At 42.5% G+C, this 27,996-nt stretch overlaps 5 protein-coding genes and 3 long non-coding RNA genes across 12 annotated transcripts; 3 read left to right on the forward strand and 5 right to left on the reverse strand.

Annotated features, from left to right (window-relative positions):
• Positions 1 to 1,256: 1,256 nt before the first annotated feature.
• LOC124326786 lies at positions 1,257 to 3,905 on the reverse strand. Its single transcript, XR_006915832.1, has 7 exons — positions 3,655 to 3,905; positions 3,486 to 3,583; positions 3,294 to 3,422; positions 3,122 to 3,232; positions 2,764 to 3,007; positions 2,431 to 2,696; positions 1,257 to 1,634 (listed from the first exon to the last, which is right to left on the reverse strand). It is a non-coding gene; the product is annotated as an uncharacterized LOC124326786 (long non-coding RNA).
• A 668-nt stretch (positions 3,906 to 4,573) lies between these two features.
• On the reverse strand, positions 4,574 to 8,433 carry LOC124326423 (cuticle protein 21-like). Of its 3 annotated transcripts, XR_006915557.1 has the most exons (5): positions 8,163 to 8,433; positions 7,980 to 8,105; positions 7,802 to 7,918; positions 5,500 to 7,743; positions 5,215 to 5,412 (listed from the first exon to the last, which is right to left on the reverse strand). XR_006915557.1 is itself a non-coding variant. In XM_046785253.1 (4 exons), exons 1-4 carry the CDS (start codon positions 5,671 to 5,673, stop codon positions 4,658 to 4,660), a joined length of 702 nt encoding a protein of 233 aa, XP_046641209.1. In that variant the 5' UTR covers positions 5,674 to 5,689; the 3' UTR covers positions 4,574 to 4,657. The 3 variants fall into 3 exon arrangements, 2 of the variants coding, with proteins under 2 accessions (XP_046641209.1, XP_046641208.1); XM_046785253.1 differs by lacking the exons at positions 7,802 to 7,918; positions 7,980 to 8,105; positions 8,163 to 8,433 and adding exons at positions 4,574 to 5,059; positions 5,137 to 5,163 and having other exon boundaries at positions 5,314 to 5,412; positions 5,500 to 5,689; XM_046785252.1 differs by lacking the exons at positions 7,802 to 7,918; positions 7,980 to 8,105; positions 8,163 to 8,433 and adding an exon at positions 4,574 to 5,059 and having other exon boundaries at positions 5,137 to 5,412; positions 5,500 to 5,674.
• Positions 8,434 to 9,017: 584 nt separating this feature from the next.
• Positions 9,018 to 19,510, reverse strand: LOC124327757 (mucin-5AC-like). The gene is made up of 9 exons (XM_046786753.1): positions 19,042 to 19,510; positions 16,415 to 16,524; positions 15,574 to 15,977; positions 15,156 to 15,485; positions 14,730 to 15,088; positions 14,483 to 14,658; positions 13,554 to 13,961; positions 11,321 to 13,475; positions 9,018 to 10,409 (listed from the first exon to the last, which is right to left on the reverse strand). Exons 1-9 carry the CDS (start codon positions 19,334 to 19,336, stop codon positions 9,298 to 9,300), a joined length of 5,349 nt encoding a protein of 1,782 aa, XP_046642709.1. The 5' UTR covers positions 19,337 to 19,510; the 3' UTR covers positions 9,018 to 9,297.
• Positions 19,511 to 19,550: 40 nt separating this feature from the next.
• LOC124326183 (putative inorganic phosphate cotransporter) lies at positions 19,551 to 21,853 on the reverse strand. Its single transcript, XM_046784872.1, has 7 exons — positions 21,410 to 21,853; positions 21,017 to 21,319; positions 20,780 to 20,929; positions 20,576 to 20,708; positions 20,313 to 20,424; positions 20,105 to 20,234; positions 19,551 to 20,021 (listed from the first exon to the last, which is right to left on the reverse strand). The coding sequence occupies exons 1-7, from the start codon at positions 21,851 to 21,853 to the stop codon at positions 19,878 to 19,880; spliced, it is 1,416 nt and encodes a 471-aa protein (XP_046640828.1). The 3' UTR covers positions 19,551 to 19,877.
• LOC124326727 lies at positions 20,629 to 22,405 on the forward strand. Of its 2 annotated transcripts, XR_006915746.1 has the most exons (5): positions 20,630 to 20,961; positions 21,070 to 21,326; positions 21,396 to 21,790; positions 21,885 to 22,046; positions 22,170 to 22,405. It is a non-coding gene; the product is annotated as an uncharacterized LOC124326727 (long non-coding RNA). The 2 variants fall into 2 exon arrangements; XR_006915745.1 differs by having other exon boundaries at positions 20,629 to 20,961; positions 21,396 to 22,046.
• Positions 22,046 to 24,757, reverse strand: LOC124326165 (putative inorganic phosphate cotransporter). Of its 2 annotated transcripts, none has more exons than XM_046784838.1 (8): positions 24,183 to 24,757; positions 23,917 to 24,119; positions 23,622 to 23,855; positions 23,252 to 23,557; positions 23,044 to 23,193; positions 22,850 to 22,982; positions 22,439 to 22,680; positions 22,046 to 22,356 (listed from the first exon to the last, which is right to left on the reverse strand). In XM_046784838.1, the coding sequence occupies exons 1-8, from the start codon at positions 24,208 to 24,210 to the stop codon at positions 22,147 to 22,149; spliced, it is 1,506 nt and encodes a 501-aa protein (XP_046640794.1). In that variant the 5' UTR covers positions 24,211 to 24,757; the 3' UTR covers positions 22,046 to 22,146. The 2 variants fall into 2 exon arrangements, with proteins under 2 accessions (XP_046640794.1, XP_046640795.1); XM_046784839.1 differs by having other exon boundaries at positions 23,917 to 24,049; positions 24,183 to 24,754.
• On the forward strand, positions 22,610 to 23,411 carry LOC124326773. Its single transcript, XR_006915819.1, has 3 exons — positions 22,610 to 22,700; positions 22,765 to 22,960; positions 23,308 to 23,411. It is a non-coding gene; the product is annotated as an uncharacterized LOC124326773 (long non-coding RNA).
• LOC124326417 (dehydrogenase/reductase SDR family member 4-like) lies at positions 23,736 to 27,921 on the forward strand. Its single transcript, XM_046785246.1, has 7 exons — positions 23,736 to 23,872; positions 26,423 to 26,622; positions 26,690 to 26,948; positions 27,015 to 27,164; positions 27,229 to 27,369; positions 27,434 to 27,489; positions 27,564 to 27,921. The coding sequence occupies exons 2-7, from the start codon at positions 26,477 to 26,479 to the stop codon at positions 27,676 to 27,678; spliced, it is 867 nt and encodes a 288-aa protein (XP_046641202.1). The 5' UTR covers positions 23,736 to 23,872; positions 26,423 to 26,476; the 3' UTR covers positions 27,679 to 27,921.
• The last annotated feature ends 75 nt before the right edge of the window (positions 27,922 to 27,996 follow it).

Genomic DNA, 27,996 nt, shown 5'->3' on the forward strand with positions numbered 1-27,996 from the left:
CATTGTTCGTCATTGTTCGAAATCTTTGTAGGCTGATTGCTTCACGGTAATTTCCACTGGCTGCTTCACAACATCTCCATGTTTGATTTTTTTAAATTCTTATATTAGGCTTATTAGGCTTATAGTTAGATTTTTTTTTATTCTGAACCGTTTTCAGTTCACAATGTAGATCAGAATTTTTTATTAACTGATGAATGATGATGCCACTTACTTTACCATAACTGTTTTTGTTATTTTTATACTAGATATGGAGAGCTTCTCCAGCTGCATCATTCTTCTCTCCTGTCTTCGCGTACGCTTATGTGAGTGCAAAGGTATCCATGGGGACGTCGTATATATTCCGCTTCCATCACCTTCAGAAGTCACCACTTCTGCTAATCATTCATTTGGCCATCAAGTCAAGGTAAAACTGTACCTTTATAGTCTTTAGCCTTTTTTCGTAGTTTAAATCTATTTTGGATTTGGGCTGTTGGTCGTTAGTCTCTTGACTCTTGGATAGTTATGCTGAGAATCCAGTTTTTGGCGGTTTTTGGTACTCATTTCTCTTTTGCCCGGTGGGGTTTTCGTTGTTTGGTGCCGGCATTGGCTTCGACCCAGGGCTCTGAGTTCACATTTTTAGGTCCCTGCTTTTGACGTTCTATCAAGTAAATATCGCCATTGGTCTGCAGAAGCAATGTCATTTTTGTATTACTGCCTATGTGTGGTTCCACTGGTTTTAGCCACTGAGTGACCGTTCCGTGTATTCCTTTTAAAATTTTGTAAACGCTTGAATTTGAATGTAATCTCGCATTCAGCCAAGGAACAGTTGAATTGCGGGAAGGCAAACAAGTTGAAACTTCTTTTGCCAATGTAATAATTCGTTTAGTAGTAACAACCAGTTAACAAATTGAAAGTGAGGATCGTGGATTCACTGAAGCCTGGGATTTTTTTTTCTTTTAAGGGTGGGATGTGAGCTGTGGTCGTTCGGCTCTTTGTTAGTTCCACCTTTTTAGCGTGAACTTGCGTGAACAAGCGGCCTGGGAAAAGATTTTGAACCACTCCCGTAAGTATTTGAAGATATTGTGCAATCAGCTCTTGACCAAAGAAGGTAATTCGACATTATCGATAATCAGATTAAATTATGTAGCAGTTCTAACTTGAGTTGTACTATCTATGTTACCTGTAATATATTGCAATAGTATTTTTATTTTGTATCAATGAGTAATGAAATACACAAACTAAAATTGATACTAAAATTGTGTATATTGTCTACTTTTTACAATCATACATTACACACAACATAATATACAAACAATTACACATACACTTAAATTAACCCGTTGACTGCCACGCTATACAACTCTTAGGTTATTTTCTACTACTCTACGCGCCACGTCCGAAGGATCCATGACCAAGGTGGGACTTGCCATTGCTGACAAGTCCGGGCTGACAAGGGGGAAGTCCCTATGGTGCGTTTCCCAACAGAGCCTTTCGGCGTGGCCAATGCACTAAGGAGCTAGGGGAGAACAAAAGCCTGGCAGACAACGGGTTAACTAACATAAACGCAATAATACAAACAATACGATGATCAACGCTGACATTTTAGGGCTGCCGTCAATCTTTTAGTGTTCATCTAGGCAACATCTCTGCATTACCTAAACATAAATAGAAAACAATTCTTATTAAGCGACATGACAATTGAACTTACAAATAGGTAACAATGATCAGGTTTTTGGCTCAAAACTCATCATTAAAGGCTTAAACATAGCTGGCAATATTGAGAACTATAAACAGAACAAAGCTCACTTGCTAGTCTTAAGAAAATTTTCCGGAAGTAAACCGGAAGTAACCACAGCGCCTCAACCATTGAGCTGACGTCGAATTGAACCACATATTCGTGATCTCCATGAAAATTAGGGTCGATTAGGAGTGTTTTAAACAAAATCCAAAATTTGGCCAAAATCGAGAATTTTCCTGAACTATAGGGCAGGAAAATTTTTGAAACCGGAAGTACGAATACGTAAAAAACAGAACATGAACTTTACCACAAATTTGACGAGGATCACGAATATGTGGTTCTTTTTCTCCTCGAATGAATATTTACTAAACTACTGACAGAAATGAGAAAACCGGAAGTAGAAAAAAAAACACATTTTAAAAAATCTAACAAGTGAGCTTTGTTGGGGGAATAGTTATCGTTTGATATCACTACAAAATTACCACGAAAAACGGTCGATAAACGTTTAAAGAGATGTGTAAAGTTACGGAAACTGACTGTTTTGACAGCTGAAAATGTTCGAAAGCCATCTAGCGTTAGAAAAAAGAAACGTCCAAGTAAAACTTCGTTTACGCGTAAGAAGGGCCTGATTTTGGAAACTATTACACAGACAGAGTTTAACGCAACTAGACTATTAGTAGATAACCTATGAAAATAAGAAAATTGTCGGATACCTAGGCATAATCCCGTGGCGAGTGACTGCAGGTGTGTAATAGCGGCACGGAAGCGATCACTGAAGTGGTCCAGAAACTCGCCAAGTCACCAGTGAAGTAAAACAAATTGTGTTTGGAAGAAGTGAAGCTAGATGAGCGTGCGTAGCGAAGATAAGGATGGAAAAAGAACGTTGGCGGAAGTCCCTCTTCCATCATGGACAAGGGTCAGGATTGGTACAAGAATCTCCGTGCCAGGACCACACGATTCCATAAAGAAACTGCGTGCTCTGTAAAAAAAAACAATGATTTATATTAATGAAAATATAAAAATGAATAAAGCATATCAATCTTTACCTTTTCTAAGAAGCACACTGAAATGCTCATGATGAAAAAACCGTAAAAATGAAATTCACAGCAACCAACAGCATTACTCCACATGTTGAGATAAATTTCCTATGCTAAAGAAAGAAGTGTCATGAAGTATTGTAGTAGCGTGGTGATAGGTAGGATTGATGCTGGGTGGCACAAATGCATCCACAAGACAAAATGTTGACCGGATGAGCTGGTTGTCGGTCAGCAACACTTTCAGGATTCCCATCTATCCATCAAGCGTTAAAAATAAAACATGGAAAGAAGAACGTTTAAAACTAATGTGAAGATGTCTGCGGTCTAGCTCGTTGACACTCGATTGATTGACGCATCATCTACTCACCAAATCATGATCATTCCTTCGTCACCAAGAACCCACCAACTCACTACAAACAGCCTAAGCTCAAAACTCCAAACCTGGAGGTGATAACCGGCGTCAGTCCTTTGCTTGATTCTGGAAAACAAAAAACAAACAACAATAATTAACAATCAATTGTATGATCTAGAAATCTTACCTTAACCAGGCTAGGGTAACTTCTGGGAAGTGTGATTTCGAGAGGTGCTCCTGCTCTCATATCTCATTAAGGCTGCTTAATGATTAAGAAGAATATGTGGAAGTTAACGGTATGGCCATCAACATACTTCTGAAATACTCATTGAAATAATTTTGTTGTAATTAATGTTTCTGGGAGAAAACCGTGGCAAACCTCTTTTAATGCAATATTGCTTTCAAGTGATCATGGAAAACAGCAGTGTAAATACAATTTCACTGTTTGTCACACTGCTGAAGGCGTCATTCAGAGTCCTACATGGTTCAAGGGAAAATTTTTAATCAATCACAATCTATTATTGTATCATTTAACTTAGTTGTAGTACTTAATAGACTTATAGCACAGGTTGTAGTACTACTAATGTTTGGTTTTCGAACTTGGTTGTGATCACTTTGGCTGTGGGCGACACAACACAGAAAAGGCTATTTGTTAACCTGTATCATTTTCTAATGTCTCATTAAAAAGTGATTTTCATAGTGGAAGATCAGACAGATGGTAAACATTTCAGTCAATCAGTTGTTGGTGATGAAAACACGACGTTGTTGAAAGCTGTCAGGTGGTGCAGTACATTTGCATCACAATCTAGAATTCAAGTAGAAGCACGATATGGGTATAAAAATAAACTATGATGGAACTAGAATCCTTGAAAATAACCTAAATTTGATTTAGCGTTGAATTTATTCCAAAAACACAAGTAAAACTCGAACAAAGCAGCAAGAACTTTCGACATGCTTTCGACATGAGAAGACGAAAACAATGGGATTTTAGCGACATCTATCTTCCATCAAACGAACCTTTTTACCCTGCATTAGTTTTTATGGGGAAGAGAAAAATTGATTGCTTTATCTTTATCACGCGTAACTTGAAAATTACTGCTAAGTGCACAAAGCCAGGCAACCTACATACTACAATTGTTTTCCGACAGTCACAAATCAAAATTGCTAACGCAGAAATTATCAAATTATAAGGTATGTTTTCATTTGTTCGCTCGCAACAATTTATTTATTTGGTTAATTAATAAATTTACTTTGGTTTTCGACACTGTCACATTACTAACTCCCGGTCTTTAAAACTGCTACTGTATGTTTGATTGTTTGGCACTAGCTGGTCGAGTTTGCTATTAAGTCCAACTAAGTGAAGTAACTACTTGACTAGCTACCTCGTAGGTTTTCATCATCACTTCATTATCACAAACAAGGAAGAATGTTGAGAAATGAGAAGTGAATCTTGGACTAGTATTAAACTGGTTTTCCAGTGGGAGACTTGAAATCGTTAGAAGACTTTATTAAATAATAATCTCAGAATTAAGATAAAGCAATTGATGGGAACTAATATTTTGGGTATGGAGCAGTAGCTTTAGTGGTGTAGGCTGGAGTTTCGTACTCCGGCTCCTTGTAGGCTGGGGTAGTGTAGGATGGCGCGGTGTAAGCGGGGGCGACGTAGGCCGGTTTTTGGTATTCGGAAGCCTTGTAGGATGGAGCGGAGTAGGAAGCATCAGCTTTGGATTGGGGCTCAGTGTACTCGGGGTACTTGGCTTCCCCTTCGTATTTCACATCAGCGGTGTATCCGTTGGCGTCAGCCTTGTAGGTGACGATCTGGATGCGGCTGTCGGGGAGAACAACGCGGTAAGATCCGGTGACAACGTTGTAGTCAGATTTCTCGTTGTGCTCGAAGTCGTTGTAAGATTCTTTATCCTGGACATCGTATCCGAAGCTGTAGGGTTGAGGGGCCTGAAAATGTAATTCAATGGTTGCAAATTAATTTTGGTCATTTGTGTCATTTAATTATTAATTGAATTAAAACTTACGTATGTCACTTCTTCGTATTTAGGGGTCTCGTACTTAGGAGCCTCGTATTTAGGGGTCTCGTACTTAGGAGCCTCGTATTTAGGAGCCTCGTATTTAGGGGTCTCGTACTTAGGAGCCTCGTATTTAGGGGTCTCGTACTTAGGAGCCTCGTACTTCGGTGACTCGTACTTAGGAGCCTCGTATTTAGGGGCTTCGTACTTGGGAGCCTCGTATTCAGCAGCTTTGTATGATTCGGCAGCAGCGAACGCAACAAAGGCAACGAGGATAATAAAGAACTGGAATATAATTTAAAAAATACATAAAATTAATTTAAGCAATAGAAATATTCAGCTTGTAAAATATGAAATTGTGGTTATTTTTACCTTCATGTCGGAGCAGTAGTTGACTTGTTTGAAACAGCTGGATAACTGATACTTTCCAACCGAATCATCCACGATTTTATACGAAATATGAGAGTTGACAACCAACGGCAATATGAGGGTGGGGCTGCAAGTATGAAGAAGGTGAAGGGAAAACCGAAATTTAGATAGGAACATGGGACAGTATTAGATCGTACGAAAAACGAAATATCAATGCATTGGAGACTATTAATCGTTTTCCGAATTTGGCCGTCAATAACTTTCTCACGCAAAAATGTTACATAAATCTCTGTGGCAATTCACATATTTTAACGTAATCGGCTATGATGATGAGTCTACAATAAAATAAACTTTAAAAAATGTTTTCCCCTATTTAGTACTAATGTAAATTCACTAGTGTAATATTTTTGCGTACCCAACATTCAAGGTGTCTGAACAGGCGAAATAATTTATTGCACGGGTTTCATTGTCGCTAAGAGCAAATGCAAATCCGACATGTTCAAATGTCGGTCAGTGCTGTCGTAAGTCGTTCAACTGTTTTATATCGATGCCCATAGCAATATAGCAACACTATCTCACCATTCAAATGAATCGGTACCAATGCAGTAATTTAAATATTGGATCACCTTGCAACTTTTATTAGAAAGTAAATCAAGTAGGTCATCCTTCAAAGAGAATTCGAGTAAAATCCTCCAATTTCAATTGATTTTTTCACTGCTAGTGTCATCTCTTTTAATAACATTTTATTAACGTTAGGATTAATATTTAACAGCGTATTATTTTCCCAAATAAATATTTCCTTACTATTTTACTACGTTATTTCAATCAAATTCACCTGTCTTTAAATTCAATAAAAAAATAAACGATTTTAAATTTCAAGGATTCATGAATGTTTCCTCACTGAAATGAAAATGAATCGGCAAGTTAAAAAGAAAATAACTTTAGGTGTACTCAGGCGAACCCGCATTCAGGCTCGCATTCTGGTTTGAACCCAAGGAAAATAAATACCTTGAATAAGATACTTTTATAACCTGTGAAAATGAGTATCAAACAACCGGGTTTCAGAGTTTCCTCAACGAAATAAAAACTGAGAATTTAAATTTAAGGAAACAACTATTCTGTGGTGATGCACCGCACATAAAAGAACTTCAATATATCAAATCTCTATGGCCGATCCGATCCATCTTACATCAGTAGCTCGTACAGAAATAACGGCAATGCAAGACCCTCTCACTATCCTTAGAAAGAAACGTGATCTAACTATTGCCCCAAACAAAGACTTGAAATAACTTGGGAATATTTGCGGCATAAAATAAATAGATAAATCGATTCCTTCCCGAATTTCCCCAATTCTATTGATCTAAAACATGGCAATAATAATATAGTCAGACGTAAAGCCAACTTCAGAAAACATCAGCAAAGCTACTGACAAGGTAACGACTCATGTTTCTTTGATTCCTTCGAATTATTTAGATTTTACCATTGTTAAGGTTGTTAGAAATCAGACTAAGTGAACAAAGCAGCAAGAACTTTCGACAGACATGAGAAGACGAAAACAACGTGATTTTAACGACCATTAGTGTTTATGCGGAAGAGAAAAATTGATTGCTTTATCACGCGTAGTCGCGTACCTTGAAAATGACTGCTAAGTGCTATGTACAAAACCAGGCAACTTACATACTACAATTTTTTTCCGACATTTACCAATCAAAATTGCTAACGCAGAAATTATGAGATATGTTTACATTTTGCGCTCGTATTGATTGATTAATTTGGTTAATTAATAAATTTACTTTGGTTTTCGACACTGTCACATTATTTACTCCCGGTCTTTAAAACTGCTACCGTATGCTAGATTTCTATGATCACTTCATTATCACAAATAACGAGGAAGGTTAGAAATTAAATTAGAAAACACAAATTATGAGCAGTTAGCTAGGTATGAGCACAATGTTTGGGTGTTCTCTTCCAATTGTGCTCTTAGGTTACCTATATACTCCTTTGCTTTTTCCAGCTCTTTCTTCATATTATCTAATTCGAGGTTACACGACTCCAAAGCAATTGTCTTTTGGTTTAATTGTGTTCTCATAAGGACTGCTTCATTGACGTAGGTATCCTGTTCATGAAAATGAATCAAGTCACCCAACTTACATTCTTGTGGGCTTTCAACACCAGCTCTTCTCAAGTCGTAGATCAAGCTTGCTATTTCATTTCTGTATTTCCAGGCTGCTGAAATGAAATCTATACCTACAACATATGCTGATTAGAATACATTTAATTTTTAATTCCATTTCAATTTACTTACTAGGATTAGGCTGTGAACTACTGTAATCTGTAGCTGCAGTGCTGCAGTTTTCAACAATGTCTGATGATGAAGCTATGTCATCATTTCGTAAGGTGACATCAACATTTGATTCTTCATCTGGAAATCAAACAATTGGTTAATCAAAAGTAGTTAACATATGTTATCAAAATGTAGCTACCATTGTTATTGTGTGAATGTTCATTAGCATATTGAGTGTTTCTTGTTTTGTTAGTGACCAACAGATCCAAATTCTTTGATGGTATCCAATCAATATCGTTTGCATTGCAAAAGTGAGCTGGTTTACCTAGAATACATGATGTTAAATAAAAGTTCTCAGTGTTTTAATACAACTGAAGTTTACCTGATTGGAAGTGATCAGAACAAACACAAGTCAGTCCAATGGGGACATTATCATAATTAGTTCCAACAACTTCTTTCCATGCAACAAGCCTCCTTTCCAACAGATCCTTATCAAATGGCACTAATTTTTTGATATTCGGGTTTGGAAAATTAAAAAAACTACGGGAATTTCTATCCTTCGTTTGATAATTTGCAGAAATACCACAAATACAACACACTCTTAACTTTCCCATTTCTTTGTTGTTCGAAACCGTGAAATCCAAGATATGACGGAAAACTTACGAAAAATATGGTAGTCGCCTGCTACCCTTGAAAAGCCTAAATTCATGTACTGCGGGGCGAGCCAAATAAAAAGCGGCTGTTCACGGCACCCCTTCACACTGCAACGCACCGCTAGGGGGTCGGCTTGACCCATACCTTTGGATTAGAATAAGGTAGACACTAGACAGGCCAGATCCTTTGTTCGACAAGCAGACGGTTTTCGTCTCGTCTCATCCTCTACATAGGGTGTCAAGCGTAATAAAAATCTTAGTTCTGCTATCGGCCGCTGTGGTGCGCATCGGCGTAAACTGCGCACGACTTTTTGGCATGTCTACTACTTTTTCATTCGAATAACATCTATAATTGTCAATTCAATTATTAATTGAATTCAGTTGAAGAAGACCTTGAGCCCACGCTGCTGATCTCTTGGCTTAGCCACTTTAGTTTAATCACCCATTCGAATAAGTAAATCGATAGACTATTACTCTATTAGATCCCTCCCAAACTCTTGTGATTTAAGTTTTCAGAAACTGGTATGCATTTATGTCTAATTTCATCAGTAGGCCTACTTGGCTAAAACGTCACAAAGTCTTAATTTTTTCAAAAATGTTTCTCACAGTTTATTATGTTGCTAATATTGTATCGATAATTTCTTTTTACAGGCACTGTAGGGTTTTCGATAAATCCCAACACACACTAGACAGAAAATATAATAATAGAAGTCAAATGCATTACTAAAGGCACAAACAACTCGTGACAATTGAAGGTAATTATAGCTTTAAAGAAAAGGTGATGACTGGTATACTTGCAGGATTCGTTACAGATAATAGATGCAATGCATTTTCTCAACTTTTTCTCTTCTCTCACTCAGAAAACTAGAGAGATGTTTCAATGGGTGTCGAACTGCCACTAGATGGAGTGGACGACCCACGTCGTGAACCGTTTTGAAAAGACAAATGTCTACGGACACTAGCTCCATTGCTGGACACTGAAGAAATGGTGACTGTATCGTCGTCAGCAGCTGCCAGTTCTTCCTCGCTCCTCCCCTCTGCGATGGTGGAAGACAGGACGTCCGTTCGTGGACTGTAGTGCGGATGGAATCGATTGTTGCGTTGCTGCTGCTGCTGACTGAGCCGACTGGCGATGTAACTCACTCGAGCACTGCGACGAATCAAATTCTCCAGTGCTGGATGTTTGGTCACTGGACTGACGTCTGGCGACGCTGGCCCCTTGCCGATTCCGGCCGGCGGAGGTTGAGTCGCTTTGAGCTGCTCAACGGCCGAGATCTTTTTATTGGACGCCGGATGGTGGAGTTGCTGGAGCAGTTTGCGTTTGAAATCGGAAATGGTCGTCCGTTTGACCAGTCCGATTGAATGGATTTTGGGCTGCTGTGGTGAAGGTGACGCCCCCACATCACCTGGATGAAGCGGCCAAGTGCCTGGGCGAGTGTCGACGGATTCGTTCAAACTTGACGTGGAAAAGGAGCCATCCAGGGAACAGGAGGAATACGAAGGTGTTGGCGACGATTTGCCTTGTTGCTGGACACGTCCGGCGCCACTGGGAGTAGCAGAGTTGAAAGAGTTTGATCTTTTGGGTGAAAATTCCAGGAATCCACCTTCTTCCGGGCTATCTCTTCCGGTTCTGGCTGCGTTGGCCGCCGCTAATTTCGACGGTGACGGAAGCGTGCTGCTGTTTCTTTTGTCATCTCCCGCACTGGGCAGCCACTGGTTGTAGTTTGGTTCCACGGAAGACGGATGACCGCCGCCGCCGGTCATGGATGCGTAATAATCGGCCACCGTTTTGAATCGAGCCGGAAGCGAATTGTATCGGAAATCTTTGCGTTGAAATTCGGCCGATGTGGACGACAACTGGGCCAGTGGCAAGGCCGACATTCTCGGCGGAGGCGATAAAGATTGATAGCCCGGAAGTGGTGATGAGCTGCTGGATGAAACTCCGTTCAATCTCGAACTAGTAGTTCCTGTTCCATCTAGTGGTAAGTTTAGTTTAAAATCATTGAACACATTTTTCTTTTTTTATTTAAAACAAAAATCAAACGAAAAAAGATACGAGGAAACCAGGCCGGATATCCTGACCAATGAGAATCGATTTCTTTGTTTAAAAAAATGTAAGGCCGTTTATTAGCCAATTGAAAAAATTCGATTTCAAAAAATAATAATAAAATTTCGTTCAAAAAAAAATTAAACATGGGAAGAAGATTCCGGCCTGGTTCGAGTTGGTTTTTTCATGGACTTTTTTTGTTTTTTCATCCATTAAAAATAAAATTAATTTAGAATATAATAGATCGATGAATTGATTAATCATAAAATTAATGAATTATCGATTGTTTTCATTCATCCAGAAAATTAGAAAAAGCAGACCAAAAGAAATTCAATTTCTAATGGAATTAAAAGCCCAGAGAAATCCAACTCTAAAGAAACAACAAACGAAGCACGCACGCACACACACACACACAAAACAAAATACAAAAAGTGCAAATAAAAAGGAGAAAGCCAGGCCGTGAAAAAAATAGTGTGAGAGAAATTTCAAGCAAAAATAATAATAATAAAAAAAAGCGACAAAAACAATTTCGTTTGTTTCATGCGACGTGAGATTTTTCCAGTCATGCGGGGGTGGTGATAAAAAAAAGGTAATTAAAAAACAAAAACATAAACATTTAACTTTTTCTTTTTTATGGCATTTGTAGGAAGAAGAAAATTAAAAAAACATTCACGCAATCAAAAGGGATTAAAGAAAAGGTGAGGTAATACTGTGGGAAATTCAATCAAGCCAACTAAAAAGTGATATTTAATTTCAAATAATTTTCTTTTTAGCGCCAAATGAGTATTTTTTAAAAAATTTCAGATCACCAAATGTCAGTGTTGTTGTTTCTGCGGTTACCTGGAGTGTTGTTGAAGAAGCTGGGCCGATCCTGGGCGTTGGTTGGTGGACGGACGACGGGACTGGGTGGAACACTTCCGAATCCGCTGGCAAATGCGGATTTCTTGTGATGAGTTGGCTGCTGGCTGGTCATGGAAATGTCCAATCCGCTTCCGCCGCTGGAGTTGAGGCTGCTGACGCTTCCGCTCTTGTTGTTGTTGTTTTGGTGAGTCGGAGACGTCAGGATTTTCGGATTGACCAACAGCCGAGGACCGCCGTAAATCCGCCTTCCGGCCGCATTTGGATTGTGAATTCCTCCTCCGCCGTTGTTGTTGGGTTTCACCAGGAGCGGACTGGACGTCATCATCATCATGGCCGGACTAGAAATTTGCCGGTGATTGAATTGCTTACTAGGACGTCCGTTGGCTGCTGCTGCAGCCGGGCCGGAAGCTTGGCCAGCAGCGTTGAAACCCGGATTGGAAATTTGTTTGACCAGCATCGGACTTTTGATGGAGTAATTCATCGCTGGCTGGGAAGGTCTGGACGACCATCCGTTGCTGTTGGGTCTGTCCGTCAAGTGGCCCGAAATGAACTGGCCCGTTCCGGCGGCGGCCGTCACGGATCGGTGAGTTGTCCCTCCTCCGTTGACTGCGAATCCGCTTAACGTGTGACTAAGTGGAGCGAGTCTTCCGTTGTGACTGCCGGCCGCTTGCGGCGGCGCCACCGAGAGCGTCTGATTGGCTTTGCGGTAACTGTCGGATCGATTCCGCTGGAAGGCACCAGCCGGATCGCCGCCACTGTCCACTTGGTCGTCGACGTTGGCCAGTCGGTAGCTGTCGGACCGGGACACTAAAATCGCCGGAATTCCCGATCCATTTCCATTGGTTGAACTTTGACCGTCCGGCTGAGTCCTGACGGCCGGAATCGTCGAGGAGGATGAAGAAGAAGAAGAAGTTGTTGTTGTTGTTCGAGAGCCGTTGAAACTTGGGGCCGGCCTGTACGGCGGCGGACTGAGCGGTTTGTTCGCGTTGCCAGCAGCTGATCCAGTCGAGCCGATCGGATTGGGGCGGAAGGCCGACGTCCCTGGATCCAATTTCCTTTCCACATTTTGCTGGCCGGTGCCCGGCTCGACGAACGTGGAAGTGTGTCCGGCTTGAGCTTTCCGTCTCTTTAGAGAATCCGAACTGTAGACAACTTTGCCGTCGGAATCCAGCGTCACCCTGGCCCCACGTTTCTTCCTTTCCAACGAGCTGGATCGAGAACTTTCGCTGCTTCCGGCGGAAGAGAACGGCTGGGCGTTCAGATTGTCCGAATCGGTGGCCGGCAGTTGGTTGAGAGCCACAAGTTCCTGATCGACCGGACACTTGACGACGGACGCCTTGATGACGATGGCCGTCGACTCGGTGGATGCCGGAATAGCCGCCGGAAGATCGGCCACGTTGACTCGATTCCTGCTAACCGGACTGGGACGAACTTCGGTTGCGGCGACTTGCTGGAGGAATGCGGATTGGATGTGCGATTCGAGACTTATTCCGGAATTCCGGCCGGAAGGATCGTTGAGCATGGCGTCGTCGTCGCTTGGCAGTGGAGTGATGGACGGAGTTATGACACACATGGCCGGAATCCTTCCGATTTGAGTTAAATTGGCCCTCATGCATTCCGATTCCGGCGATCCAGCGGTTTCGCTTCCGGGGGATTCGTTGCTCCTCAGCTGTTTGAGAGCGTCGGCGATCTCCTTGGATTCCGTTTCCGTCACCAATTGGCTCAGCGATTTCTTCTCTTCCGGAATTTGCTTCCGCAATTTTCCGGAATCTACCGAATTCCGGTTGCTGGAGCTTCCGTTTCGTGGCGGTGGCTCGGGTGGTTGGCTGTTTCTTTTCTTCCGACTCCCCACTGTGTTGTTGTTGCTGCTGTTGCTGTTACCGACTCCTTCCGGCCGGAAGATGACGGTCCCTGCCGAACTGGTGGTGGCGCTGGACAAAGTGCTGCCCTTGCCGAACAATTCGTATTCGTTTTCAGGTGTAGCTGCCGGGAATGGCTGGCCGGAAGCCAAACCTCCCGAAATGCTGCCGGAAGCCGAGCTCATTCCGGATGAGCGATCGCTGCTGCCGCCGCTCGCCTCCTTGGCATTGACCGACGTCCGGTTCTTGTGTAAACTTCCATCACTCTGGCCCTCCTGTTGGTTTGACCATTTTGACGTAAGTTAATTGAATTTATTTTTAAATGAAATTAAAGAAAGTTAATTGATTTCGACCTTGAGAGTTTTGAGGCCGCTGTCGATGTGGAAGGAGGTGTAATAGCCCTCGGCGTCGCAACTGTAGACGGAACTGGTTTCCAGGTCCAGCTCGTTGTGATGGTGACCGTTTTCATCCGCCCGGTGGATGCTGGACGTTGTGGTGGCGCTGCAATCGTCGCCCGAAAGGGCCGAATCGACGTCCATTTCCGGCGAAAAAGATCTGGCCGTCTGCGGATGTTGCTGGATGACCCTCGGGTGTCGTTGGGCCAGAGGCGATACGGCCACCGGATGATGGTGATGGTGGTGATGACGCGGATGATCGGAATCCAGCGAAGCTCTGGTGCTGCAAGAGCTGCCGGATGCCGACCAATTGCCGGAAGAGGATCTGCCATCCTCTTTGTTCTCCTTATTTCCACGTAATTTAACCTTTTTAAACGAAATTGTCATCAGTTTAATTCAATTTCTCTTAACCCGTTAACGGCGATTGAATTTCACGTTGGGAAATCCGATCGGGGGGCCCGGATTGGGTGAAACAGGTTGTTTGGAAACTGAGTTTGACATGGAATAACAAACTCAAAACTGGACTACTACTAACTACTACGGGCGTTTGTCGACATGTAACATTTGATATGGCCCCTATCCATCATGCCATCCGCCTTGGCCAAACAATGGGCACCCTGGAAACCCGATTTGTTATGTCTCATTCACGCTCGATAACCCGACACGCGATATGCAATCACCTTAAACAGCAGGACCCCCTCGGGCCACTTGTACCGTGAAAGTAATCGAAAACGGTTCGGCATATTTGAATTTCGCTCCTTTTTTCTTACAACAAATTCGCCTGACCGAAACGTCAAAAGTTTCACGTTTCAAACGTTTTCTTTAGGTGACCAAGTCGAATGTAATTCAATTCCGGACGACAAAATTTTAAGAATTGGATGACTCACCCCTCGTAAAACTGGACGGGCATTGCCCAGGGTGCCGAATTCTTTTTCGCTTGGGATGAGCTCGTAGAGATCGGAATCGCCTCCGTTGGATTCGATCCGGTTTGAATTGCTGCTGCCAGACGGCCCATTTACAGTCGAAGAACAACTGGGCGGCGGGTGAATGTCCACCTGGATGGCTGTTTCACGATTCCCAATGTAAATCATTTGAATTTGAATCTTTTTTTTAGAATTTTTCCATTGGACGGACCTGTGGTGAGACCGGAGACGAAGGTGTGGTCGGTTCCCAGTCGCCTGAGGCGCGAAATGGTGTTCATCATGGCGCCGGATCGGGTCCGTGTGGCCGTGACCAGGTTGCCGGCCGTCACCTGGACTACCAGTTCACTGGAGGCGTGCGACGTGGCGTCGGTCGTCGTGTTGCCGATGGACGACGGCGTGTTAGTGTCGCTCTCGTCGTACGACATGTCGGATGACGTCACGGCCGACGCCGCTCCTTTGCTGCCGCCCGTCGTCGTCGACGGCGTCGTCATCAGCGACGTCCGCAGCAGGTGGACCAAATTCAGCCGCTGGCGCAACGAACTCCTCGATCCGCTTTTCTCTCCGTCGTTCCTGTGTCAGTTTTCCCATTTTAAATTTTGAATTCAATTCACTTAATTCTGATTTATTTCATTTCTACCGGCTGAGGTTGGAATTGTTGGCGGCCCTGAGGGCGTCCTGGATGTCGTTCCGGTCGCCGTCACAGGCGATGGTGTTGCGCCGCTTCTTTGTCGACTTTTTCTTGCTCCTCTTGCGGCTCCTGACGGCCCGCTCCGCTCCGCCGCTTCCGCCGCCGCTTCCGGCCGCAGCCCCACCGACCGCCGACGGATCGACGTACTCGAAATGTTGCAGCGAGCGACGGAATTGGGTCATGCGCTGGAAACCCGAGCCAGTCACGTCCAGCCGGACCACCTCAGCCGGAAAAACCTGCGACGCAGCCGCTTTAGCTTTCTCTTCCGGCGACGGTAATCTGTTCTCCCCAAGGTAATTATGCAAAACGAATGTCGTGAATAATTACGGGCTCAAATTAAAATAATTGCAGGAGCCGGAATTAATACCTGTGCGGAAGATCGGCGGAATCTTTGTGGTGGTCGTTGTCGATTGGCCGTCGGTTGTCCGGTCCGACGGGCGCCGACAGATCGTCGAGGACGCCCTCGTCGTCCGTCAGCCACTCCCTCATGTGTGCCAAACTTGCCGGCCGTCTGGTTTCGATTTCCAGCACGTTGGTCCTGTGCTTGCGACGAGAGCGCCGGAGCGTGGCCCCCAACTCCATCAGACGCCCGTAATCGGCCGCGTCCAAGTAATTGGCGCCACCTTGACCGCCAACGCCGCCGTTGGCCATCAGCATGACCAAACTGTCTGGCCGGTTGACGGGCGGCGGACTGTCCAGCACCGCCGCTTTCTCGTACAGCAACGTCAAAGCCTTGGGGCGATTCTCCGACGTCACCAACTTCAATTCCGGCTGTAAAAAAGTTTCAAAAGTTTTCCGTTTAATAATAATCATAATAATCGTTTATGCAAATTCAATCTTTGATAGATGAAGTAATTATGTACACATCAAATGAAGTGGAGGTTCAATTTTTACGACAGCCGAGTGCCATTAACTGTTTTTTATTATCGCGTCCATTACGGAAGAAAGAAAAAAAGGATCACGGCCGTTTTGGAATTTGTGTTAAGAAGGGGGGTAGGGTAGGGCCGCCAGATGGCGCCGTCTGGCCAGTCTCTTTTTCTTTATCGCCTCAGCTCACTCTTGAGAAAAAAGATGATGCTGCTCGACTCTCTTGATTCTAATTGGAAAATGGGCCTGGAGCATTTTTATCTCTTGGAAGGAGGGAGGAAGGGAGGAGGTTCAATGACGAGCAGAAAGTCCCAAAAAGATGAAAGATTCCCGACACTTACCACTTGAGTTGATGTCGCAGCAGGAGGAGTAGCAGCGGCGGCGGTCGGCTGGCCACTTTTGAAGTGATTGGTCTTGTGATCGTGACTGAACGCTGCCAAATCTCCTTCAGCTAATATTAAGAAAAGCAAAATTCTGAATTTTGAATTATTTGATAATTAAATTTGGGCGGGAAGAAAAAGGAATTACGAATTTTACACTGAAGAATTAAATTTATGAGATTGACGTGCAAGATTTATTAGATTTTAGATTTTTATTTTGTTTGTCTGTAGGGATGATCTTGATCATGTCTGGAATCCCGAGTGCGTCCCTTTTTCGTGACTTTAATCGTCCCGCCGGCCCGGAGTCTCTACCGTCAAAGTACTAAACATTCTTTTGTTTGCTTATCTCATCACAAAATATTTAAAACGAGTCCCTCACGACGCATTTTACAGAGAAAGAAAAAAAGGGAAATTATTCTACCCACCAAATGTTAGTGGAGGGCACCGCCTTTTATAATTTTTCCAACCCACCAGAGTCACACAGAGAAAATGTTGCATCGTCAGGACAACAAAAGGAACAGAAAATTGTAAGTAGAAACTACAAAAATTTCCTTTTCTTCTTATCATCCGATCTGGAACGTCTTTTTTCTTCTCCCTCCGGTGTTGTATCTTCTCTCTCCCCTCTCAAACCATCAAGTTCGAAAAAAGATAAGGAATTTTCTTCCCTTCCCAACAACGTCCGACATGATTCGACACGAAAATCGAACAACACGCAGCACTTTTTCAATATCTTTTAAAAAGATAATTCTTATATATTTAAATTAAAGGACCACCTTGTATTTTATATTTCATTTTTTTATTTTCCAGTGTTGCCAAATTTCCGATTGGTCATGGCGGACTATTTTCTTCCGTTGTGACAACACACAAAAGGCCTGCCACCGATTTCCCACGGAATCCCGACCCCCCTATCCGCACATTTCTACGCACACACACACAAAAAAGGGCCAGTTGCGGAGCCCCGATTCTTTTGTGTGTGTTTTGTTGTACAACGGTTGCGATGGTGACAAAAGATTGCGTCCGATTTAGGGTGGGGAGGGGATTAAATGTAAAATTCAAAGAAAAAAGAAAATTGGAATTTGTCCGATTGTTTTGTATTTGTTTGTGATGAGAAGAGAAGATTGAAACATCCGTCCAGGTATTTCTCCCTCCTGTGTGATGGACGTCGGCTCGTTTTCATTCCAACCATAAAAGATCAATAAACTTTTATTTTCTTTTTCTTTTTTCTTAGGGACCATCTGCCGTTGTTCCGTCATGATGGAGCATTCCGTTAAGTGCACTGGGACGGGAGAGAGAGAGAGAAAGAGGAGTGTCTCGATTTACCCCCCTCCAACCCCCTTATAAATAAAAGAAGAAAAATTTGATTCCCTCACGATTATTCCGTTAGGGAAATAATAAAAAGACTCTTCCAGACCAACGAGGGGGGGAGTTTGGGTTATCCGATAGCGTCGGTATATTATAGCCAAGAAACCCTTTTCAAAAATATGTAATCAAAGAATACCCCTACCCACCCCTATATATACACCCACGTGCGCTTTTTTCTTTAAAAACCATCCTGGCGGTATATTTAAATTTTCTTCCTTCCCTACAGCCTGAAATGTCGTAAATAGTTTTCTACTTCTTCGGGGGTTGGAAAGAAAGAAAAGTTAAACCCCCGATGGGCTTTTTCTTAACAGGTCACAAGGGGGAAAGAAGAAGAAGAATATACGTGCGGTGTGCAGAGTGATTTGTTGGTTAGGGGAATCTTTTTTAACTGGCCGGAATCTTTTTGTAGAAAAACGAGTTTTTTTTCCTTTTTTCCCTTTTCAATATCCGTAATCTTCTTACACGCCATTTCATACAAATGAAATTTCTGTTTTGGGGGGGAATGTTAAACATCATAAAAATTGATGCCAGAAAATGTTTCACCTGTCTAAATAGCTTATGTTTTCTCTCTTAGGTTATTATATCCGGTGTGGATATTTGATTACGGGCCGGAAGCTTGTGATGACCCTCAATTCTCTTGTTTATTTCTTACAAGTCGGATTATAACTAACTCCCCATGGCTGGTATACAACATTTGACACCGATATTAATAGTAGACATAGTTGCTTATCGTTCGACTGTCTTTACTTCCTTAACACGTTGGATATTTCGACTGTGGGAAATTCTTCTTTACCTACCCCCAAGGCCGTACATATCCCCCCTGGAAAATAATAATAAAAATGGGTGTCTATACCATCTTCTTCTTTCGTGGTTTCTCTGAAAGGAAGCAGTTCATTACGCTTGGTCAATCAAGGCCGTCCATCTTCTACCTTTTCTTCTGTTCATTTTCTGTTCAACACAAGAGAAAAGAATTTCCAGGAAGAGAAAAACTGTGGCCGTTTTCTCTCTTTCAACAAAAGACAGTCACCCCCTCTACATCTAAACAGGAAAAAAAAATACCCAGGAGCTCGCCCAGGAGTTGTTGACGGCTATTCCTACACTGAGACTCTACTTCACCGGAAACAGGAAACGATGGTACCCCCACACACATATGGTTTTTCACCCCCTACTACTCTTAATAATAAACTAAACATAGAAATTTGGTGTCGTGTCCAGGGAGAACTTACGGATGGCGACGGATCGTGAGTCGAGTCGCTGATCGGCGTTGGATTGGAGCCGATCGAGTCTCTGACTCAATTGGGTCGTCCGCTGCTGGAGGAGACTGGCCTCGTCGTGACAGTGAGCGAAGATGTCGGAGGCCAGTGAGACGAGCGAGGCCAGCTGTCTGAGACAGGCCGACAGCGTCTGATTGCTGATCAACTGGCGAACGTCGTCGTCATCATCTCCTCCCGCCGACGCCGTTTGACTGGCGCCCAGTCGACTCAGACGCACCGGCGTCACTTGCCGCAACACGAACGGCATTTTTCTTTGTTATCAAATTCAATTTTCTTCTTTAAAAATTTAAACGGATAACATTCCCGCGCTACAACACACCAACACACTGGACACTAACAAACACTTTTTGGAGGGGGGAAACAAGAAGTTGCGACCGGCCCGGTCGACTCCACTGGAACAACTGGACGCACACACCAAAAAGTCGTGAGTTGTATTTCTCTCTCTCTCATCCACTCTTTTTCATTCCCCCCCACTCTTTACACCCACTTTCGTATCTACTACACCCAAGGAGTGAGGGGATATAGTACGACAACACTTTGGTGTAGTACACCAGCAGCACAGTTCTCTTTTTCTCTGAGACTAAACCATCGAGAGCAAAGGAAAAAAGAGCCTCTGGTGGTAAGTTATTAGAGCCCTTCTCCCCTCTTCTCTACTTTCATCCGCATTTTCTCTTTTCACCTTTCCATTCGGACCATTTTTTTTCCAACAAACTCCCAACGGTTTGACACCTGTGTGTATATTTGAATGTGTATACAGTCTGAAAACTATACACAAGGGAAAGTTTCTTTTAATTCTGTTGTTCAGTTTGTTGAATTTCTTCTTTGTCCCAGGGCTGGCGCTCGGTGGAGCCGAACAGGAGGAAGACGAAGGCGTCGATGACCAATATGGAAGAGCACAGCAGGAAAGCGATCCGCCATTGACTCAGAGTTTGCTGGAGTGTGATGGAAATGATTGTATTATTATTATATTATTCCTTCAAAACCATAAAACTCATCGACTTTTCTTAGTTTTTACCTGGGCTTCCGTCAATGAAGCAACCACCAGAGGCGCTAGCCAACTGTTAACGGAAGCCAAACCGCTAATTATTCCGTAGATTGTCCCTGAGAAAGACGGCGCCATGTCCAAATGGTTGATGAGAAAACCGCTATTAAATGATGATCATTCCGTTTTCTTTTGGTTTAAAAGAAAAAAGATGGAGATGAATTTTAACTAATTTCTTTACCTGAAAACGGCACCTTGGAGACCGACGGCCAGGACCAGGAGAATCAGAGTTGACAGGCGATCGCAGCCAGTAAATGAGACCATCAATAAACAGAGAGCCGGGCCCAGTTTAGCTGTCAAATGAATTGGTTTTGACATTTAGTGGCGTTGTAGAGATAAAAATAAGGAATGTAACTGTTTTTTTTGTTTTGTTTGTAGCAATTTGACACTTGAATGGAATGTGTAACACGCACCGCTAGGTGGCACTCGTCTACAACAACATACCGACAGAGTTGGCCGTTTTTCGAATGACATTGGTCGAGGCCCAACCTTTTCGGGCCGTTAAATCGGCGAATTGGGCCACCACTAGACTCAAGATCCACATGACCAAATAGGGGAGAGCCGACAGCAACGCGTTCTGCATATTTCCTCGGCAAATTTTAGACAAACAGACAACAAAAGAAAGTTTGGGGGCGATGAAACTCACACGCTTTTCATGTCAAAGTGGAGAATGGTCTTCATGTAAATGGGCAGTTGGGTAATCAACATATAAAATGCCCAGTTGTTTCCAAGAGTGGACACCAACAGGGCCCAGCAGGGGACCGAAGTTGCAATGGACTTCCAGGGCACTGCCAATGCCTGGCAATAAAAACAGCTCACAGCATGTAAAAGTACATAAACATAACTTTACGATTGTTTTCTGCACACACACACACTCAGACACACCTTGTTGGCTGGTGTGAAAGTTGAACTCTTTATGTATTCCCTTTCCTTTGCAGAAATTCTTGGGTGCAGTTCAGGTGAATCGTAAACCACATGGAGCCAGGCAGCAACCACGACCACAGCCAGGGACCCTTGGATGTAAAACACAGCCTCCCATCCCAGGGAATCTGCAATGAGCCCGCTGCAAGTGATGCCGAGAACTGTCCCCACCTGAGCCCCTGAAAATATAAAAGTGGTGATGCTGCTCCTCTCCCCCGTTGGGGCCCATTTCGCTACCAATGGTTGAATGGATGGGACAATCACCCCCTATTTGGTAGCAAGACATATAAACACACGATATCCATTTTATTACACATTAACTGACTTTGTTTGCCTTTACCAGATTTTAAGTGTCACCTGTGCCAATCCGAGCAGAATTCTCCCAGCTATGAAAAATTCAGTTCCAGCCCTGGCCAAAATGGGGAGGCAAACCGTGACCAGGCCAGCTGTCATTTGCGCACCGGCGAACATGTATTTGGTACCGAATTTCTCGGCTATCCTCCCTCCGATCAGCTGGGTGACGATGTAGCCCCAAAAGAAGGAAACAGACACGAGCGATTGAATCTTCTCGTCCCACACAAACTCTCCATCATCCTGCTGGTCAGCGTGAGGATAAGCGGCTTGTTCCTCTTCTGGTTGGCCGCATTCCTGAGCCGTCGTGACGTTGGTGTGCGGAATGGCCGTATAATTGACCATGGCCACGATGACAATGTTGACATTCAAGCGGACCATGTACACGTAAAAGAAATTGAGAAAAGCCACAACGGCCACCGCGTAACGGGCTGGAATACCTTCCAACATTTTCTCTCTAAAAATCTTTTTGAATTCACAGGGTCATCTCAACTGTTGTGGCCACTGGTTTTTGGTCAGCCAAGTAGAGAAAACACACACACACCCCCTCAAAAATAAGATTGTTACCCGAGATTGTTCCATCTAGGGAAAGAGGGTCGTTTTCCGGTTGAAATTGGAGACCAGCCCATTGATCGTTCCAAAGGTTATTTACAATTTTTTGGGGCTTGACGTTTTATTAGAAAAAAGAGTATTTATATTTCCTCAATAAAAATCTGGTGCCGAAAAAGTGGCCGAATGTCTTTTTAAGCTGTCGATAATGTTACAGATTTCAGCAGCTGGTGTTTACTACTGGACGGAGCCTCGCCGACGTGACCAACCGTTTCCTCTTCTCCCACCGTTGCCCTGTCCCAGTCTTGCCGCTCGGTGGAGCCCAGCACGATGAAAATGATGGCGTTGGCGGTCAAGATGCCGGCGCATAGCAGAAAAGCGATTCGCCAACGAGCCAAAGTTTGCTGGAAAAATAAAAAAAGGAGAAAATTGATGTGGCGGAACTCGTCGAAAGAAAAAAAGAAGAAATGGAATTTAGAAATCTACTTCTGCTTCGGTTAGTGTGGCGACGACAAGTGGTGCTACCCAACTGCTGATGCAGGCCACTCCCGCCACTAGACCGTACAGCGTTCCGGCGAAATTGGGCGCTAGATCCAGGTGGTTAATCAGGATACCGCTATAAGAGGCGCCCAACAGACCTACTGCCAAAGTCAACATGGCCAGCGTCCAGTAACGATCGCATCCGATGAACGAAACGATCGTCAAACAAAGTGCTGGCCCGCAAAATGCTGGAATTTTTTAAAACAAGGTTTTAATTTTGAGCGCTAGGTGGCTACAGGATTTTATAAAAGGTTTAAAATTTTGACCGCTAGGTGGATGCATGAAACGAGGGGCGGATTGTTATTTAATTTATTCAAAGGCTTTTGGCGGACTTTTGTTAACTTGTTTCTTATTTACCTATCGTGTTAAATGTTTTCCGAGTTATGTTGATGGAAACCCACTGTCGTTTGACCACCATGTCAGCGATTTTTGCCACGACTATACTGAAGATCCACATGAGTAGCCAAGGTAAAGCAGACAGCATTGAATTCTAGATTGCAAGACCAATTATTAATGTAAATAGCTTCAGCATAGTGATTAAGGAAGGTTACGCTTTTCAAGTCAAAGTGCATAATGTTTCTCATGTAAATTGGTAGCTCGGTCAGCAACATGTAGAATGCCCAGTTGTAGCCCAGTGTGGCAGAGAGTAAAGCCCAGCAAGGTGGAGATTTGATGATGGCCATCCATGGCACACGTAACTTCTGAATATAGTTAACAAAATGTTTTAAAATAAAGTAACCTTTAAAAGTGACTAAATACTCTAGTATTTTTCGCTGAAATTGTTGATGATTCAATGTATTCCCGTTCTTGTCTAGATATCCTAGGATGTAGTGCTGGTGAATCGTAAATGAAGAAAAGCCAAGCACTGACAACAATTACAGATAATGATCCTTCAATGTAGAACACAGCCTCCCAACCCAAAGAATCTGCCATCATTCCACTGAAAAGTGTCCCGAGGATGGTTCCCATCTGGCTGCCTGAGAAGATGAAAGTTGCAAAACTGTTTCGCTCTGATTCTGGTGCCCACCTGGCCACCAAAGGTTGCATAGATGGAACCAAAGCTCCCTGACAGATGGTAAAATAGATCAATTTCATGCATATTTAAAATCTGGACTAATCATGTATTCACCTGTGCTAGACCAAGCATGACTCTACCCATTATGAAGAATTCAACACCAACACTTGCTAGAAATGGCAAGCAAACTGTCACAATGCCAACCGTGATTTGCAACGAGGCAAACAAGTATTTCGTCCCGATTCTTTCTGCCAGCCTCCCGCCCGTCAACTGCGTGATGATGTAGCCCCAAAAGAAAGAGCCGGAAACAAGCGACTGGAGTCGCTCATCCCATTCAAATTCACCTTCCTATATGAAACAAAATGGTATGCAAAGAATTCTTCTTTTCAAATTACTAGTCGAATAGTACCGAAACATCCGGACTGGTTTCGGTGTTGTTTTCGACTACTACGTCAAAGCCGCACTCTTGTGCGGTTGTTATGTTTGTGTGCGGAATAGCCGTGTAGTTGACCATAGCCACGATAACAATGTTGACATTCAACCTGAGCATATAGACGTATATAAAGTTGAGAAAGGCCACAGTGGCAACGGCGTACCGGGTCGGAATCCCGACTGTAATAAGTTTAACTTGGCAATTAATAAGAAATATCTAGTTTCTATTTATTTAATTCTCACCTTTTTGAAGTTTTTGCCAGTCCGGCATTTTGTCTTGCTTGGGTTTCTTGTCTGCGAAACCTAAACACGGCTAGACAAACCGGTTTCTTATGGTTCCATTTAGATTGTGTTCGAATTTTGGTTATTGGACTCCTAACTGGTCGTTATCTGTCTCGATCGCTCTGTCTAGTCAAGTCCTTGTTTCCTTCCTACACAAATTGACCTTGCTCAATGGCCGTTGAATGTGGATTATTATAAAGTTAAAGGTTCACTTGGCAATTTTATCGTTAGGGACATATTAATTCAATTGATAATGCAAAAAAAACACTAGGACGAAGCGGAAACTTCGACAGTTACGTTTCAATTTCGTTTTGTGTTTCAATTTCCGGTTTCGTATTATCGTTATGATTTCATTGTTGATTAGATAAGAAATATTTCGCAACATTTCTTGACCGTTTGTGCAATTTTTCTTAACAAGAAATTCGAAAAGTCAAGTCGAGTTTACTTTTAATCGACGAAATTTCATTTAATTCCTTTTTCTTACGATAACGATTTCTAAATGGCTTAGTAGTTATCTGCTCAAACTCTGGCGCTATAAGGCAACAACTGCGCATCGGATTTGTGTGTCATTATCGAATCTTTTTTTTTTATTACTTAAATTTCGAAATAAAATAAAAATGAGCCAATATTTGAACTTGAACGGGATGGGTTTTAAATATTGGGTCGGTTTTCCCGTGCGGATGGGATTGAAGCGGTTTATTTTGATGAGTCACTTTGATGCCAAAACGTGTTGACAAAAGTGTTTACATCGATTGGGAAAGAGGGGATTTTCGTACTAACTCTCATGGCTATTGATACCCAGTCGGTGCTCGGGCAAATCGACCTGGTGATTTACGATGTTGATTAAATTAAAGTAACACGCACAAATAGTAGTGGGGGGGGGAACCAAAATGGGAAAGTACGTCCTTTAATATCTTGTCACTTTATTTGCTTTCTTGATAAATGTTGCCCTATGTAATAGAAGTAAAGTCAAACGCTTTCTAATACGCAATAATTCAAGTAGATATAAGGGTTTATCTATAACTGAAGCGCCAATTTTTAAAATAGTGATGAGCGCTGGGCTTTGACTTCTCATTTTTCAACAAATCGCTCTGTCTAGTCAAGTCCTTGTTTCCTTCCTACACAAATTGACCTTGCTCAATGGCCGTTGACATGTGGATTTTATAAAGTTAAAGCGGTTAAAGGTTCACTTGGCAATTCGGTTAGGGCTATATTAGAATTGAATTGATAATGCATTAAGATATACGCAGTAGAATCTTTCAACGGCCATGCACTTTGTCTTTTAATATCCAGTTGAGTTATTATCACCACAGGCTTTTATTTTCGATTGGATAAGAAAGATTTCGCTACATTTCTTAAAATTCTTGAAATTTTGTTTTAACAAGAAATTCTCGAGACGGATTCAATAAAGTTGCTTCGAAATTTCATCACTACTTTTTGAAGATAAAAGAATTTGATCGGGTCAATACTATCTCGTTCAACTTCTCATAACGTTGCTCTATTTACTATTTGGCAACAATTGAGCATCGGATTTGTGTTTTTCCTACGCTATCGTTTCTTTTGTGATTGCTTAATTTTGAAATCAAATAATATGAGCCATTCACGCTTGAACGGGATGGGTTTTTATATTTTGTCTGGTTTTCCCATGCAGAGGGAATCTAAGCGTTCTTTTTGATTAATCTGATTGTTAACTAAATATTTACGTCGGGTGGGAATGAGGGGGGGGGGGGCTGGGTTTCATACTACGTCTCGTATCGTCGCTATTAAATACCCCCAGTCGTTGCTTGTAATCCGCCCTGATTTATGATGTTTGCTAAATTAAAGGAACCATTTATGATGGTGTTGAGGTAATTCCAACGAATTCCGTAAGACAGAATCGACAACGAAGTAGGCCTACAATGAACGTAAAAATAATTGCGAGAATAATTGTATAAGAGTATACTTACAGAGAAAGTGTTTCGCCCATTTGAAATAATGATGAACTCTGGGCTCATGATTTCTCGTTTTGGAACAACTCTATCAAACTTTATTACGTAAAAGATTCATTTCTACACGTGTTGACTATTTTTATCAGAAATATCCCCGTGAGTCATTTTCTGTAAATATAATGTTCTGTAAATACCGCGCAATTTGGAATTTCCCGATTTATTATTATCGCTTTTATCTTCTTTTGCCACACATAATTGGCGATTTATAAATAGCTGCGCATAGAGAACGAGAGTCAAGTCTTGTAATTTCTCTCAAACGATTTCACGATGCTGAAGACAAAGACTCTTGTCTTGACTCGTCGCTTCCTCTTATCCAGCCAAGATGTCAGGCAAATTGGTACAGCCGCTGAAGTGGCCCGCCAAAGAAGATCATTAAAGGACCGTGTGGCTGTCGTCACCGCATCCACCGATGGGTAAGTTCAATTTTCTTGATTCATTGGCGACCATTTACTAATCGATTTCATTGTTCTTTTGAAACAGAATTGGATTCGCCATGGCCCAGCGCTTGGCCGTCGATGGAGCTCACGTCGTCATTAGTAGCCGCCACCAGAAAAATGTTGACGAAGCTCTTGCCAAATTGAAAAGCGAAGGACTGTCCGCTTCGGGAATGGTTTGTCACGCCGGTGTTAAGGAAGACCGAACTAGACTCCTCGAAAAAACTGTGGCTGAATTTGGAGGATTCGATATTTTGATTTCTAATGCCGCAGTGAATCCAGGTGGCGTTAAGCGCCTACTAAAAGTAATTGCGCAGTTGATTAATTTTTTGAGCATTAATTCTAAATCCCATCTATTTCTAATTTCCTAGTGCACTGAGGACGTTTGGGATAAGATATTTGACGTCAACGTCAAGTCTTCGTTCTTTTTGGCCAAAGAAGCTCTTCCGCACATGGAGAAGAGAGGCAAAGCCTCCATTATTTTCAATTCATCTATCCTGGGTTACACACCAAACTGCGGGGTAAGCCTGTTAGGAATAATTTGACATTTGTGTTGAATACTTTCCTAATTTGTAAATTGCTTAGGTTGATTTTATGGGGGCTTATGCGTTGAGCAAAACGGCTGTCCTCGGCTTAACCAAGTTAATGGCAATGGAATTGGGTCCCAGAGGAGTCAGAGTGAATTGCATCTGCCCAGGTCTCATTGACACACGGTTCGGCTCAGCGGTAAGATCATTTAGTTTCACGCAAATGGAAATTTTGTTAAAATTGTACATATGTACGTATTTAGATCACCCAGGATGAGAGATCAAAGCAATTAATGCAAATAAATTGCCCTCTGCAAAGGTTGTTGTATATTACAGCATATTCTGTGTGATTATATGAAAGATCGACATTCTTATTTTATTAATGACATGCAGGAACGGAATGCCGGAAGAGATGGCGGGGTTGGCTTCATTTTTAGCATCCGATGACTCGTCATACATTACCGGAGAGAATATTGTTGCTGCTGGTGGAATCCAGTCCTCTTTTTAATTCCCACCTTTATATTGCATCTATTTCGCGTGACCATAAGTATATTGTTATCTTTCGGATCCAATATCTTACAATTCAGTTTTATCATACAAAATCAGTTAATAGGGAATACAAATTTTAAAAAAAATTTTATCAAGAAATTTGATTCCTTATGTATTGCTTTTGTTTCTATGGTAAGCTTGATTTTATAAGATCTTGTATCGGGCAGATAACAATATACTGATTGGATGCAAGTTTTGTTTTAATTATTTGGTGGTTAATTCATTAATTTTTACTTTAAACTATTATAATCCACATATTCTTAAAATTAGGTTTCAT

Source organism: Daphnia pulicaria, chromosome 2 (assembly GCF_021234035.1).
Source record: "Daphnia pulicaria isolate SC F1-1A chromosome 2, SC_F0-13Bv2, whole genome shotgun sequence".
In the NCBI taxonomy this organism is placed as follows: domain Eukaryota; kingdom Metazoa; phylum Arthropoda; class Branchiopoda; order Diplostraca; family Daphniidae; genus Daphnia; species Daphnia pulicaria.